Raw genomic sequence first — 15011 nt, 5'->3', positions numbered from 1 at the left:
AGGGACAAGACATAACTAAAGTCAGTGAAAAAAAAAAAAAAACACATAACTAAAGTTCTCACCAAAACATTGAATTTTGAGCCAAACAGGAAAATAATTTAATAAATGGTCCAACCAAAAAGTACTACTCCTCTAATCCAAGCAACAAAAAAGAAGAAGAAAGCAAATACACGGTTTGCCCTTAAGTGAGTTGATCTACCATTGAAATTGGCGGGACATATAATTTTAAGGGCAGGCGACATAGCTTGTGAGATATAACGATACGAAAATAAAAACTCATGGCCCACATAAAAATTATTCTTTCCATTTTAATTTATTTCTCGTACTTTTCCTTTTAATCTGTTTCAAAATTACGTCTTTTTATTTTTTTAGCAATTCTTTAATTTTAACGTGACATATTAAGTCAATAAGGTTAAAGGCATTTTTTTACTTTTGCACAAGTATTTAGTTTAATACCACAATTTTTTTTTTTTTTACTTTTAAACTTGGTACCAAATTACCAAAATCAGATAAACAATTTGAGGAGTAGGGACAAAAGTGCAAATGACCCGGAAAAAAGCGATATACCCATAACCCAATAGGTATCTCTGTTGGCCCCTCTTCCGTCCCAATTCCCGAACCTCCAAACCTAGGGTTTGGTTTTAACCCGCCCCATTAATTCTCCAAATCGGGTTTTTTTCTCTCGGATCCTTACCTGGATCGAGGTCAACACCGGCAATGTCGGCGGTGTCCGATGACTCTCAATCGGATTCCCAAACCCAACGATTAAATGATCTAAAGGTAATTTAATGTTTTCTTCAATGTGTATTACTGCATTTGTTCTCTATCTTGCTATTCTGCTGTCTTCTTTTATTTTGAGCCGAGGGTAAGTTTTGCGTACATCCTAGCCTTTCCAGACCCTACTAGTGGGATTACACTGGGTATGTTATTGTTGTTGCACTGAACATATAAAAGATCATAAGTTAGTGTCTTTGTGTTCTATGCTGGTTGGTTTTGTAACTTGCATTGTGAATTATTAGCTACATTGTATTTCTAAACCTCGTTTAAGGCCCAAGGTTATAGGGAAAATTACGCTCCATGTTGACTGGGAAAGAATATTTACCCAGTTTAACCCATTTTTTCCAATCCATTCTGTAATTTATTGTTTTCTTTGACTATGTTTTGGTATTTTCTAATGTTGCACTGAATATATTAAAGATCATAAGTTTATTTAGTATTTTTGTGTTCTATGATTGTTGATTTTGTAACTTGCATTGTGAATTATTAGCTACATTGTATTTCTAAACCTCGTTTAAGGCCCAGGGTTTAAATATATACCCATTTAAGTGAAGTTCACAATTGAAAATTATTGCACTTTTTCCCTTCAAACGGGATGGTCTTTAATTTCCAATCCATTCTGTAATTTAATGTTTTTTCAAACTACATTTCATTTTTTTTAAGATCATGAGTTTATTTAGTATCTTTGTGCTCTATGATTGTTGATTTTGTAACTTGTATGCTGAATTGCTTTGCTATGTTGTATTTTTAGAGCTCGTTTAAGGCCTAGGGTTTAGATATACCTATTTAAGTGAAGTTCACAATTGAAAAAATTGCACTTTTGTCCTTCAAATGGGCTGATCTTTAATTTCCAATCCATTCTGTAATTTAATGTTTTTTCAAACTACATTTCATTATTTTTTAAGATCATGAGTCTATTTAGTATCTTTGTGTTCTATGATTGTTGATTTTGTAACTTGTATGGTGAATTGTTTAGCTACATTGTATTTCTAGAGCTCGTTTAAGGCCCAGGGTTTAAGTATATGCTCATTTGAGTAAAGTTCACGAGTGAAACAAATTTCAAGTCCATTCTGTTATTTAATGTTTTCTTCGAGTACATTTCGGTATTTTCTAATGTTGCACTGAACATATAAAAGATCATAAGTAGTTGAAATTGAACGGGGTGGGAGAGGTTGGGAGGATATGTTTGTTCTATGATTGTTGATTTTTGTAACTTCCATAGTGAATTACCAGCTACATTGTATTTTTGGAGTTTGTTTAATGCCCAGGGTTACAGGGAAAATTGCGCTCTATGTCTACTGGGAAGGAATATTTACCTGGTTTAGCCCAGTTTTTCCTTAATTACCCGGTTTAGCCCAGATTTTCCTTAAACACCTCTTATACACTATTATATACTTTTATACAAGGTGGACAAGTTGTTTACTGTTTGTATAATGTCATTTAATTTTGTAGTATATAAGTTGCGAAAAAAAGTTGGTTAAGCGAATGTAAACTAAAAATATGGCTATGCAGGTATAATGTATTAGGTTGGGTTGTATATTTTTGTAAAAATCCCGTGTTGTACTCATTTAAGTAAAGCTCAGACCTAGGGTTTAAATATAGACCATTTTGCTACGTAAAGAATAATCGATTTGAACAGGCTGTAAGAACTGAAATGTTACCATATTTTTTTGACATCAATTAGTTGATAAAATATTAAATTAAAGTATAAAGTAAAGGCTCCGTTGTATAGAGAAGACCTCACTGTTTAAGAAGAAACCATAGAAACGAAGGAACCCACTATTTCTTTTTTGAGCCGAGGGTCTATCGGAAACAACCTTCCTACCTTCACAAGGTCCAGGTCTGCATACACACTACCTCCCCAGACCCCACTCGTGGGATTAAACTGGGTTTTGTTGTTGTTGTAAACTCTACTGCGGGGACAATACTGTAGGGGAGGTCCTACGGAAAAATAGTTCTTTTCTGGACGAAGTTATTTCATTGTCTCTCTTTTCCCTGATGGATGAATATCATTTTTCCATTGAGTGCCTCCAAGGCATATACTTAGATTTAATCACAGATGGTGCTTCTTCAGCCTTTTAAACTTTTTTTCTTAATTATTGAATTGAAGTTATATAGAAAATCAACTGACAAAGGTATGCTCACGGAGGTTGTTGTAGTTTTCGTAGTTGCAAGAATTCTTTTCCATTTAAGTAAAGTTCACAAGTGAAACAAATTCACCACAATTCACCCGGTAGCTGACTTGTATTGATGGAACATTGCTGGAGTTTTTTTTATAAGCATAGCTGGGAAGATTTTATTTTTTCTTTTCTTTGTGAATTTTCTCAAACGAAAAAATGGTGAACTTTTGCCAGATAGGCTTATCAAGTGAAATAAATGTATTGCCAGCTATGTTTTTGATCAATTTGTATTATTTGCTTTGCCATTGTGGTGAACTTTTTTCACATGCTGTATAAAGTTTGATGTTTTAATTGAGACACTGTTGCATTATGGAAGTTCATGGCTAATTCGGAGTTTTGGTTGACTGGATTAAATTTGGACCTGTAGTAGGATTTGCTGTATAATTGTGAATCTTGCAGGAACATGTACCGTTTATTCTTTGTTCATAGAGCTTCGTACCATAATTTAATAAATTCAATGTACTCGATGGATGGATTGTACCTTTTTTTCTGATTAAGTAATGTCAGACATTAGAAATCAGTTCCAAGTAGGTACTTTAAACAGTACAAAGACGGGAGTTAGAGATTTCAACCATGTCTCCACGCCATCCAAAAAGTCCTGGCTGGATGGTACTTTTTTTGGGGTCTGGTTTTGGTGGTTCTCGTATTTCCTTTTGATTTTCATGCAGCAAATGCCCGTATTCCTTTTATTATTCTTCTTTTCATTGCATTTATCCCTTTCCTCAGAATACTGTGTACTCTAGTACAATACCAATTGTGTGGCTGTGTCTGTAGATCTTGTTCTTTTTTTGAAACTTTTAACATTTAATTAAGACAACTCTATTTATTTAGTTGTATTTAGAACCTTAATTTTCAGTATATGCTTTTGGATGGCATAGGGTTATCTCCATATCTGACTCTCTCTTAACTACTTGCACTCAAATGTTTTTGCTTATGTCACATGTGGGAGGCTCTTACTTGAAATTTTGAGGAAATGAAAACATTTATCTAATCTGCATTTCAATATTTGTTAATTGGTTATTCTCTTGCCACCCATAATCTCGTTGACCATTTTTGTCAATATAAAATTGGAAAGGTCCGCGTCCAAATGGAGTGGAATGGCTATTGAGGATTCATATATGGAATCACTGCTATTCTGCAATTGAGGCATTGTTGTTGTTGTTGTTGTTGTTGTTGTTATTGTGAAATTGGAAGATTATCATTCTAAGTATTCTGGGCTCATGCTTTCTTGACAGATTGTTTCTCCTGAAGAAGCAACTGTAGAACCTGATGACGTATTATCAGTTATTGATTCTTTGAAGAGAAAAATTGCTTCTGAACGTGCTAATTATATAAAGGTGCTCCTTCTGTATTTCAGTTTTTCCACATTCTGTCCAACAATTAGTTCTGAATTTTGATTAAAGGTACTTTTACTATATTTGACAACTAATGAGACCTGTGTCTTTTCTCCTTCCAGAAAAGGGTAGAAGGAAATACACAAAAGTTGGAGAATCTGACAAAGGGTCTTTATAATTTGGCAAGAGAGAGAAAATGTCTTGAAAATTTTGGTGCTGACAGAAGAGTTGATCTGCTATCGAAAAGGCAGAAAGATGCAATTGATATGCAAAATGGCATCGATACCAGTAATGGAGATGATGATAGTAATAGCTCTGAAGACGATGGATATGCCACTTCTGCAATTCTTTTAGGATCAAGTATTGCAGTCAAGAATGCCGTACGCCCCATTAAACTTCCAGAAGTAAAAAGAATCCCTCCATATACTTCGTGGATATTTTTGGATAGGTGTGTTATGCCTTCACAAAGTACACATATGCTGTTGAAGTTTAATTTTTGCATCCTTAACACCTTGTGGTTTCATGCACCCAAGCTATATTAATAAAGGTTCCTCTAAAACTGTACATGTATTATAGCTACTAATCATTATTCTCGTCTTTGATTAGCTTGTTAACTGTTAATCTCATACCCAGAATAGGATTTTTTTTATCCAATGTCTGTATTCTGTAATGACAGCAATGTAGAACCACCTGTCCTCTTAATTTATAGTCTAAAGCAGCTTTGATCTTAATCTCTTGTATGATCTTTGCTAATATTTTAATATCCTTTACTTCAGGACCATATTCCCACAGGCTATAGATCAGCTTCGAATTCGATGCAGTAGTGGATTTAGTTGATTCTTTTCTTTCTGAATATATGAATTTGATCTCAGTATGTCGATGGCTCAATGCTGATTAAGTGGTTATCTGTTGGATTTGGTTCCATCCTCTTTACAAAGAATTTTGTTTTTCTTATAAATAAATATTTTCATTAATAAACACCAAGTTCCGTGACCAAAAATATGTACAAGATTTGCGAATCTGCTTGTATGTGCTGTCTTCCACCAAGTTTTATCAACTGGCCATACAACATGGTGTTTTCTCTTTATTAACAAAAACACAAGTGAAATAAAAAGGATCTTTCTATGCTTCCTACATCATTCTCACAATTATGAAGCAATCTCCTATTCCACATGTTCCATATACACCGAAAGAGACAAAGTGGTGTCGATTTCCATGTTGCCTTCCGCACAATCAACTTTGCTAATATATCCTTGACTTACATAGTAGTTCGTAGAGTCCCAATTTTCTCGGAAGATGCCTCCCAGAAGGCAAAATGGAAAAATTGATGCATGTCTTTGTGTGGGTTATTGCAATGCTTTTCAGCTATAGGGCTGTCTCTGATGTCTTTATCTCGTTTCCTTATCGTTTTGTTAAGTCTTGTCCTAAGCCAGGAAATACCTGGGACTCTAAATGCTAAATTTCCAGTAACAATGTCACTTCATTTTGATAGGTGTTGTGTGAAAGTGTTCATTGTAGCTATTACCAGTAATTATTTTAATTTTCTGAGTCCTACTCTGAGTTTTGCAGAAATCAGAGAATGACAGAGGATCAATCTGTGGTTGGTCGTAGAAGAATTTATTATGACCAGAATGGTGGGGAAACTTTAATTTGTAGTGATAGTGACGAAGAAGTACTTGAAGAAGAAGAAGAAAAGAAGGTGTTTGCAGAGCCCGAAGATTATATGCTGCGGTTGGTATAATTAAGCTACCTGAATTCAATTATGCCCTTTAGTAGTTTTGTCTTCTGGTAAAAGGAGAAACTTTTTCAAGGAAAACATTTTCCGCATGAAAACAATGGTGTCATGTTTCTCTGAAAGAGTAAACATTCTTTAGCTAGTCCATTGGTGGACCATAAGGGGGTAAAATACTAGATAGTGTGATCAATATTTTCCCCCCAATGTGGTTCACTATTCCCATAGGAAAAATGTACCTGTTACGTATGCGATGGTTATTTTTTTTCTTTCTCCATTGTCTTGCACTGTTCTTTAGAATGTACTTAATATCAAGGTGGTGTGCACTTTTGTAATCTCATGCTATCATGACTGTTGTATTAATTACTGTCAATGATGCCAAGTATGCATGACCTCTTAAGGTTTTCTCTTAAGTATAATGCCATTTGTCTTCTTGACCAATTAGAAGAGGGATATGCCTTCTCTTATCAAAACTGAATTTCTATGCTGAAGAACCAATGAGAATCATTTCAACGGGTTCCAACTTGGAGGAACGTTGAATTTTCTTTAGATCTGTTAGTATCAAGAACATAATAAGTAACACAGAAAGGCTTTGCCAACTTTGTAATTTTTTGTTCTGTCTAAATCTATTGTAGTTGTTTGACATTTTTTCAGAGACTTCAGCTAAATCTTTTGTTTTTGTGTACCTCTGAATGTAAAGCTTGTTTTGGATCTTTATGTTACAACTACAATGGTCAAGATAATGTATCTTTGTCTGCTTATTCACAGAATGACTATTGAAAAAGTTGGCTTGTCCGCTACTGTGTTGGATTTGCTCGGACAGTGCTTGTCTAGAAAACCTAGTGAAGTGAAGGTACACACTTGGTTTTGATATTTGCTACACTTCATTATTAAGCACCCATTATCTAATAGAAAACTGGTCATAGTGCGAACTCTGGTCCAGCTGTTTCCCATTTTTTGGTTTTTGCTGGCTTTACAGAGATAAAACACCATCAAACATTTATACAGGCAAGATATGAAGATCTTGTTGAGGGAGATAATGCAGACACTTCAAAGAATGAGTACATGGAAAGTTCTTTAGATTTATATCTTGCCAAAGATCTTGATGCCGCTCTGGATTCTTTTGATAATCTATTTTGCCGTCGATGTCTTGTGAGTATATATTTGGTTATTCCTCTTACTTTTTGTCTAGCAGACTACCACATTTTGTTTTGCTTGATCAAAAAAAATGTTATATCAGATCTTCTATTCTCGCTGGTGTTTTGTTTACTTCTTCTTCCTACTTATGATATTTTCTCCTCATTTTGCCCACACTGGCAGGTCTTTGATTGTAGATTACATGGATGTTCACAGGATCTAATTTTTCCTGTACGTTATTGGTCTTCAGACAGATGTTTCATTACCTTGGAACTGTGTGTACTCGAAATGGGATGCTTATGATGTCTTTTTACATTAATTAGGCTGAAAAACAATTACCATGGTACAGCTCCAATGCAGATATGGAGCCCTGTGGACCAAATTGCTTCAGCCTGGTATCTGTCTTCTCTTCTATTGTACAATGTCTATAGATTGAGGATCAATTTGGCGTCCTGCTTTTTGTCTTATGTCAAAAGTATCTAGCATTTCAAATTAGGTATCTGTGCTGGTTTTCGTATCGCCTAGTGGGCCATACTACCTCCAAATCTGATTTGCTTTTTTATTCACCTAGGCCAAAAAGTTCGAAAGTAATGCTACAGTGATCTCTCCTCAGTGTGCTAGTCATGGAGAAAAATCTGTCCTGCCATCTGATGTCGCTAATAATACTCAGATGCCAGGTAGGAAGCATGTGTCAAGAAGATTGAAGTCTTCACAAGGTGAAGGTGCTCCAAATGCAAAAAACATCTCTGAGAGCAGTGATTCAGAAATTAGACCCGTGAATGATGTGACTTCTAATGAGCGCTCTTCATCTCCATCAAAAAGCAAATCTGACAGTAAAGATGGCAGCAACAAAAGGAACAGCAAGCGAATAGCTGAACATGTTCTAGTTGCCATTAAGAAAAGAAAGAAGAAAATGGAAGTATTAGAATCTGACTCTGTTGCAAGTGGAAGTCTAGGTTCCAAAGATTTGAATCTTCATTCTATTTCACGAAAGGAAAACGAAGATGCGAGTCCATCTTCACAAAAAGCACAATGTCATAGTGCAAAAAAGTCCAGGAGGAAAAATTCTCCAGCTTTAGACAGTAAAAATTCTTTGCAAGGCAAGGCGTTTGGTTGCCAATTGATTGAAGCTACCAGTGAAAAGCCTGCAACAAATTGTGATGACGCATTGAGGAAAAATGAATATGTGGGTGAGAATAACTGCAAACAAGAAATAGATGGTACTAAATCTTGGAGACCCATTGAAAAGGCTCTCTTTGAAAAGGGTCTAGAAATGTTTGGTAGAAGCAGGTTAGTTAACTCCAAAACTATGCTTTGCTATATCTCTGCTATTGCCTATTTGACTTCTGTATACGTGGTGCATTTTCTTACAAGTTTTGGCGTTTTATATTATAAGATGTGAAGTTATTCACCGACACATCGCCTACCTTCTGACTAAAAACGAAAATGATGTTCTGCATTTTAGTTGCATGCCTTCTGCTAGCTTCTGATAACACCATTGTCTGAAAAAGGAAAAAAAAAGACATGCTTGTTTGGATTGCTATTTTGATGCTGTGATTCCAATCTCGTCTTACAGTTCCTCGTAACTAATGAAAATGCAAGTTTTATTTATTTATTGTTATGGATTGCTTTTATGATGGTAATCAGTAAGAAGACTATGCATTACCCATCATACGAGTTCACCTGTCCAACTCCGTCCGTTATCAATGCACAACCTTGATCATTTGGTTGTCACCGAGACAAGTGTGCACCGGGGAGTTTTTGACTGCTCAAAATACGCATAAAGCAAGCTTCTTGTCACTAATTTGTGCAACAAGAGAAGTCATAGTTCCTGATCTAGTGTCACATGCAACTTGTTTCATTTTTAGTTTGGAATAGATATCATATCTATCTACAAGGTGGTGACTTTCTTTACTCTCAGAAATTGGAAACTTAGGGAATGGAGATTGATCCAAACTTTGCAAGATGAACTGAGACAGCCTAAAAGCTTTGTAATAAGAGAATTGCCAGTTCAGGTGTTCAAACAATTGAATGCGAAAACCTATTGACGAACTCATTTGTGTCATCGGTCATGAAAATAAATTTTTTCCTTCGGATGATAAATTTGAATGCCTTTGCATTTGTATTATTAGACCTTTGATTGTTAACCTGGATTATAAATTCAACTTATTTGCTATACAGCTGTTTGATTGCTCGAAATCTCATGAATGATTTGAAGACGTGCTGGGAGGTTTTCCAGTATATGAACAATTCCGGGAATAAGCTATTATCTGGAGCAGGTGATGGGATGGATGACATTCTTGAAGGTGGTTCCAACGGTGATGGTCAGGAAATCATGGTGTGTTTGCTTTATCTCATTAATGTTTTGCTTTATTTGCTCTTGGTAAGGGAAGTTAAATCATAGCCCACTCAGGTAAAGTGGTGTTAACAAATTCATAATATATTTTAGGGTAATGAACCTCGAAGAAGATCCAGATTTTTACGTAGAAGAGGCAGAGTTCGCCGATTAAAATACACGTGGAAATCCGCTGGATACCATGCAATTAGGAAACGGATTTCTGAGAGGAAGGATCAACCCTGTCGGCAGTTTAATCCATGTGGCTGTCAAGGCCCTTGTGGGAAGGAGTGTTCCTGCATTGTAAATGGGACCTGCTGTGAAAAATATTGTGGGTAAGCCAGCCTTGTTCTCTTGAAATTGCTATGACATTTTCTCATTAAACATTTGCTTTTACTTTTCAAAAGAGAAATTGCTATGAGATGCCATGAGGCAAGAACTGGGGAACCTCTTGTGGAGTTCACAACCTCAGACTCAGTATCTTTTGCCATACTCTTTTTAATCACTGATTTTAATGATTTGGTTAGCTAGTGTTTCTTGAATGCTTTGCTACTCTTAATTCCTAGATGCCCAAAGAGTTGCAAGAACAGGTTTCGGGGCTGTCATTGCGCCAAAAGTCAGTGTAGAAGCCGTCAATGCCCTTGCTTTGCTGCAGGCAGGGAATGTGATCCTGATGTTTGTCGAAATTGTTGGATCAGGTGCACTCTATTAGTCATGCTGTTGGTTTCTGTTGTTTTCTAGTTTCTGGAAGCTGTTAATTTAGATTTACAATACCTTTCTTGGGTTAGTACTTGCTAATCATCTTGTTCCTTCTAGTGGAAAGTGGTTGTGGCTTTATTTCTTTTTCCCCAAATCTTACCATTTATTCCCGATGCCTTACATTTATACAATTTCGGGTTGTGGGTGTGCCAATTAAAGCGCCAAACCTTTTCGCATAATTAAACCGTTCATATAATGCTTATCTTGTGTTTTTTTTTTTCCTATTATAATTACCAATTTTATTGACTGATTAAATAGTGGGACTTTTTCAGGGTTTGGGTGCGACTTTAACAGTAGTCTTATGTATCAAATGAACAAACTTAGTTTTAGCACTCATCTTTTTGTCTCATAATTCACGTGCCTGTTATTTGGATTTCCCAGTTGTGGCGATGGTACTCTTGGGGTTCCTCCGCAAAGAGGTGATAGTCATGAATGCAGGAATATGAAGCTACTTCTCAAACAGCAACAAAGGGTACTTATATTTGCTATTTCTTCTTGAAATTGGTGAAGCTTTACCGCATAGACAAGAAATTATTACTGGTCTTCCCTTTTTTCCCTAAAGAGGTTATCGATTTCTTGAATTGAAATCTTATCCAGTGGGCATTAAGCATTCTTTTTACTGGGTTCTGTCACTGTCTATCTGAAAAAGATACTCTTTTGAACATTTTGTGTGCTCTTGAAGTAGATGAGTTTCTTTGCTTACTCCGTTATGTTCTACTTCTTTTCTGGCTAGATTGTTGAGTCAATTCTTAAGAACGTTTCTTGGCTTGGTCCTGGTTGGCAAAAACACATTTCACTCATTCTCTAGTACCTTACTGTGATGGTCCACTCTCGAAATAAAATATTGTGGTATTCATTTTGCGATGGACAATTATATTGCTTTATTGCAAATATAGTTATGATCTAAGTTTTTGCTGTAATCAGTCATCAAGAGGGAGAAGCTGCTCTGCTTCTTTCCTTCTCGCACCTTCTCTATGGTGTTCTAAGCTGATTATGATGCCTTGTATTCTCATCTACAGGTTCTTCTTGGAAGATCTGATGTTTCTGGCTGGGGCGCTTTCTTGAAGGTAAGATCTGACAATTTGATGGGATACATAAAGCAGTAACATGTTTCTTTGGGCCTCATTTTTGAGCGTTACTTTCAGAATACTGTTGGAAAGCATGAATATCTTGGGGAGTACACAGGTGAATTAATTTCACACCGTGAAGCTGACAAGCGTGGCAAGATTTATGATCGTGAAAATTCTTCATTTCTCTTCAATCTTAATGATCAGGCATGTGACGTGACTCCTCCTATACTCTGCTATTTGTATTTAGTCCTTAAAATTAACAGTCTTATCCACCGTGTCATATGAATCACTTGTCTTTTTTCCTTCTGCAAAGATTTATGATGGTGAAAAATCTACATTTCTCTTCACTCTTAATGATCAGGCATGAGACATGACACCCTCTATACTCTGCTATTTATATTTAGTTCCCTAAAATTAACGGTGTCATCCACTGTGTCATATGAATAACTTATCTTTTTCCTGCTGCAGTTTGTGCTTGATGCACATCGGAAGGGTGATAAACTAAAATTCGCGAATCATTCTCCCGTTCCAAATTGCTATGCAAAGGTAGTTAAATTTACATAAAAACTTCCAAGGTCATGGTAGCATTTCCGTTTGTGTATTGCTGAATTAACTCTTTGATAGGTCATGATGGTGGCTGGAGATCACAGAGTTGGTATCTTCGCCAATGAAAGAATTTGCGCTGGAGAAGAACTCTTTTACGATTATCGTTATGAGCCAGACAGTGCACCCGCCTGGGCAAGGAAGCCCGAGGCATCTGGTACTAGGAAAGAGGATGCTGCTCCTTCAAGTGGTCGTGCTAGGAAGCATACATAGTTGAGCTTCCATTTAACTGATTTTTTGATCCGTTATTTTCATTCTTTTTCCAGTAAATCATCGTTGATGACCATCATATGGAACTTCTAATCATTCTATTCTGGAGAGGCCATTGCAATCTCCATGGTAACTGATCATAGACTTTTTTGTTCTGGACTAGGTCATTCTCAGCTTCGAGTTTTATATTCTAGCGGGAAAATGATTACAGGCTTAGTAGATTCAACGAACATTGTTTTACATGTAACAGAGTATGCACAATTTGTTCAATTATTTGCCCAAATCTTACTGGATTCTCGTAAAGCCGTATCTTGGGTAACTTTTGTTCTATTTGTATAAGACCCGGATGACAGCAGATTCCGGTACAAAGTGAAACTGATGATCTCTTACTAGGAGAGGCAAATGAGCGGGTTAAAAACGGGTTAAATAAAATGGATAGAATGTCCGGCCAGCTCATATGCAGCATGGATAAAATATGGGTTAACCGACAGATTATATACATATTATCCATGGTTTCAGGTCAGAACACACAAGTTAAAAGACAGAATAAGCTTAGACTCTCATAAAGCAAGATTCATGAAAAGTAACAAGGGGACAAATGAGTTTGATAATATGGATATCCGTTTTTCAGTGGATAATATGAGTAAATCCATATCTCGTCCATTTTTAATTGGTCAGTTATCCAATCCATATTTAATGGGTTGGTTTGGTGGTTACTTATTTTCTTAAACCATTTTGCCAGCTCTATTTACCTATCTGCCCTCAACCTTGAAAAGATTTAGGAGTGTCATGCTTTTTCATAGGTTCATAAAGTTGTTCATTTCCAAATGCTCCATAACTTAAAGACACGCTAATGTTTGGAATGATTAGGGAAAAAGGTTCTCGTATTTGGAAATAATAGTATTCCATAGTTTTTCGGAAAACTTAATGTTTGGTTGGTGTTTTTTCTCTTTGTGAAAACAAACAGGAGCACGACTCTAACACAGAAGGTTTAAAATTTAATCTCTCAATTAGATATTGCTGCTTTGGTCGGTTTCTTTTTAGAAAAAGACATGGTATGACCACCAGCAAAAAAATAAAAAGGCCCCATTTTTAGCAAATGAAACGAAATAGCCGTTAGGCCCAAGAGATTAACGAGGCCTCATCCCTTCGCTGCTCTCTCTATTCCCCATCTCTCTTTTACTTCGTTTTGCACGGATATTTTCCATTTTCAGACGATTATCGATATAACAGATAAAGACATGTTGCACTTTATTTTGATGATATAGTTTCAGCTTGAACAATATCATCTTTTCTGGCCGAAAGACGTTTTTGCACCGGCACTTTTCCTATCTGGCCGGCCTGGGAGGGTCCAACCTCATCCGCCGGAACCGGCTACTCCTCTGGGTCTGGAGTCACATTCCTGGCATAGGCCTGAGCAGCAGCTGGCGCTCAGCCTCTAGCTGGTGTAGCAATGTGGGCTCTAGCCATGCCTCTCCCTTTACCACGTTCCCCGCCTCTCCCGCGAGCAACTATGGCAGTAGCGTAAAATGTCATAAATTCGGGTTAGGCGTGAATATGTTAAATAGGTATTAATGTGACATTTTATCCATATGAAGTCCCATCGGGATGAACTTGGGTGGAAATAGTGGTTTCGAAATCAAGACGAATAGTGAAGTGCATAAGATTCAATAGAATTGACTAAGTTACGATAGGTCTTCCTTCAAGCCCAAATTTGTGAATATCTGTTGGGAATTTGAGAAAACTTAAAACACAAAAGTTGTAGCCCTTTGAAATACCGTTCCATCTGTATAAGGTGGAGGCCAATCGGAGCTCTGTGCTAGGAGTTATGCCCATTTTACTGAGTATTGTTGACAAAGTAAAAAAAACATAAAATTTTGGCTAAGTATGAAATGGACAGGGGAGCTCGCTGCGAGACAGGAGTTCACCATAGCCCTCGCTCAGCGAGGAAGAGGGTCCAAAAGTGAAAAAAATAAGAAAAATCGACTAAGTCCATTTTGGCCGGGTGAGCTCGCTGAGCGAGGTCCATAGCTAGGTCACCCCTCGCTTTGGAGCTCACTCGGCGAGCTAGGTGGTCCAAATGGCCCGTGCTATAAATTCAACCCTTAACTCGAAATTTCACTCATTAGACATTCCAACTTCGTAGAAAACCCTTGAAGGACGATTTTTCTTTCCTCTCAACCTCCCACATCAAGGTAAGAGCATCTCTACGATTCTTAATCAATCCTAGCGCTAAATACATGATTCCAAACATGATTATTAAACAAAAACATAGGATTAACAAGTAATCCTTCTCCAACGATTTAAAGCAAGGTTTTGGGTGTTCTTCGTCAGAGAAACAAGACAATTCATTGGATTGGAGCGTTTATAGGATGTAGGGCTTCTATCAATTCAACACTTAAATCAAAATTTCATTCATCAGACGTTCCAACTTCGTAGAAAACCCTTGAAGGACGATTTTTCTCTCCTCTCAACCTTCCACATGAAGAGCATCTCTACAATTCCTAATCAATCCTAGCGCTAAATACATGATTCCTAACATGATTCTTAAACAAAAACATAGGATTAACAAGTAATCCTTCTCCAACGATTCAAAGCTAGGGTTTGGGTGTTCTTCATCAAAAAAGCAAGATAATTCGTTGGATTGGAGTGTTTACAGAGGTATGTAGGGCTACTATCTACGTATGGGAACATTATTGCTCTTCCCCAGGCCATGTTAATTCATAAAACCCTAATTCTCTTCAGAGTTAGAGAATCATGCTTCAGTTCATGAAATACCTCAGATATATATATATATATATATATATATATATATATAATCATGCTCAATCATGTTTCAGATAATTGTATTCATGTATCATTATGATTGACATG

The 15011-nt window shown here is 36.6% G+C and overlaps 1 protein-coding gene across 2 annotated transcripts; it reads left to right on the top strand.

Moving 5' to 3' along the window:
* The first annotated feature begins 464 nt into the window (after positions 1 to 464).
* Positions 465 to 12440, top strand: LOC132616927 (histone-lysine N-methyltransferase CLF). Of its 2 annotated transcripts, XM_060331699.1 has the most exons (17): positions 480 to 780; positions 4193 to 4294; positions 4414 to 4739; positions 5861 to 6022; positions 6792 to 6876; positions 7032 to 7175; positions 7344 to 7391; positions 7484 to 7555; positions 7732 to 8450; positions 9342 to 9498; positions 9610 to 9830; positions 10062 to 10193; positions 10636 to 10726; positions 11274 to 11321; positions 11400 to 11528; positions 11793 to 11870; positions 11949 to 12440. In XM_060331699.1, exons 1-17 carry the CDS (start codon positions 718 to 720, stop codon positions 12138 to 12140), a joined length of 2769 nt encoding a protein of 922 aa, XP_060187682.1. In that variant the 5' UTR covers positions 480 to 717; the 3' UTR covers positions 12141 to 12440. The 2 variants fall into 2 exon arrangements, with proteins under 2 accessions (XP_060187683.1, XP_060187682.1); XM_060331700.1 differs by lacking the exons at positions 10062 to 10193; positions 10636 to 10726; positions 11274 to 11321; ... (1 more) ...; positions 11793 to 11870; positions 11949 to 12440 and adding an exon at positions 9903 to 10055 and having other exon boundaries at positions 465 to 780.
* Positions 12441 to 15011: the final 2571 nt, after the last annotated feature.

The sequence above is a fragment of the Lycium barbarum genome, chromosome 11, assembly GCF_019175385.1.
Source record: "Lycium barbarum isolate Lr01 chromosome 11, ASM1917538v2, whole genome shotgun sequence".
In the NCBI taxonomy this organism is placed as follows: Eukaryota; Viridiplantae; Streptophyta; class Magnoliopsida; order Solanales; family Solanaceae; genus Lycium; species Lycium barbarum.
This window is presented reverse-complemented; position numbering and strand designations above follow the sequence as displayed.

Excerpts from the sequence above, each read along its gene's own strand:
- LOC132616927 (XM_060331699.1), top strand. The coding sequence starts at position 718 with ATGTCGGCGGTGTCCGATGACTCTCAATCGGATTCCCAAACCCAACGA. Across the intron at positions 4,295-4,413 it reads AACGTGCTAATTATATAAAG|AAAAGGGTAGAAGGAAATAC; the intron begins GTGCTCCTTCTG and ends TTCTCCTTCCAG. Across the intron at positions 7,392-7,483 it reads CACAGGATCTAATTTTTCCT|GCTGAAAAACAATTACCATG; the intron begins GTACGTTATTGG and ends TACATTAATTAG.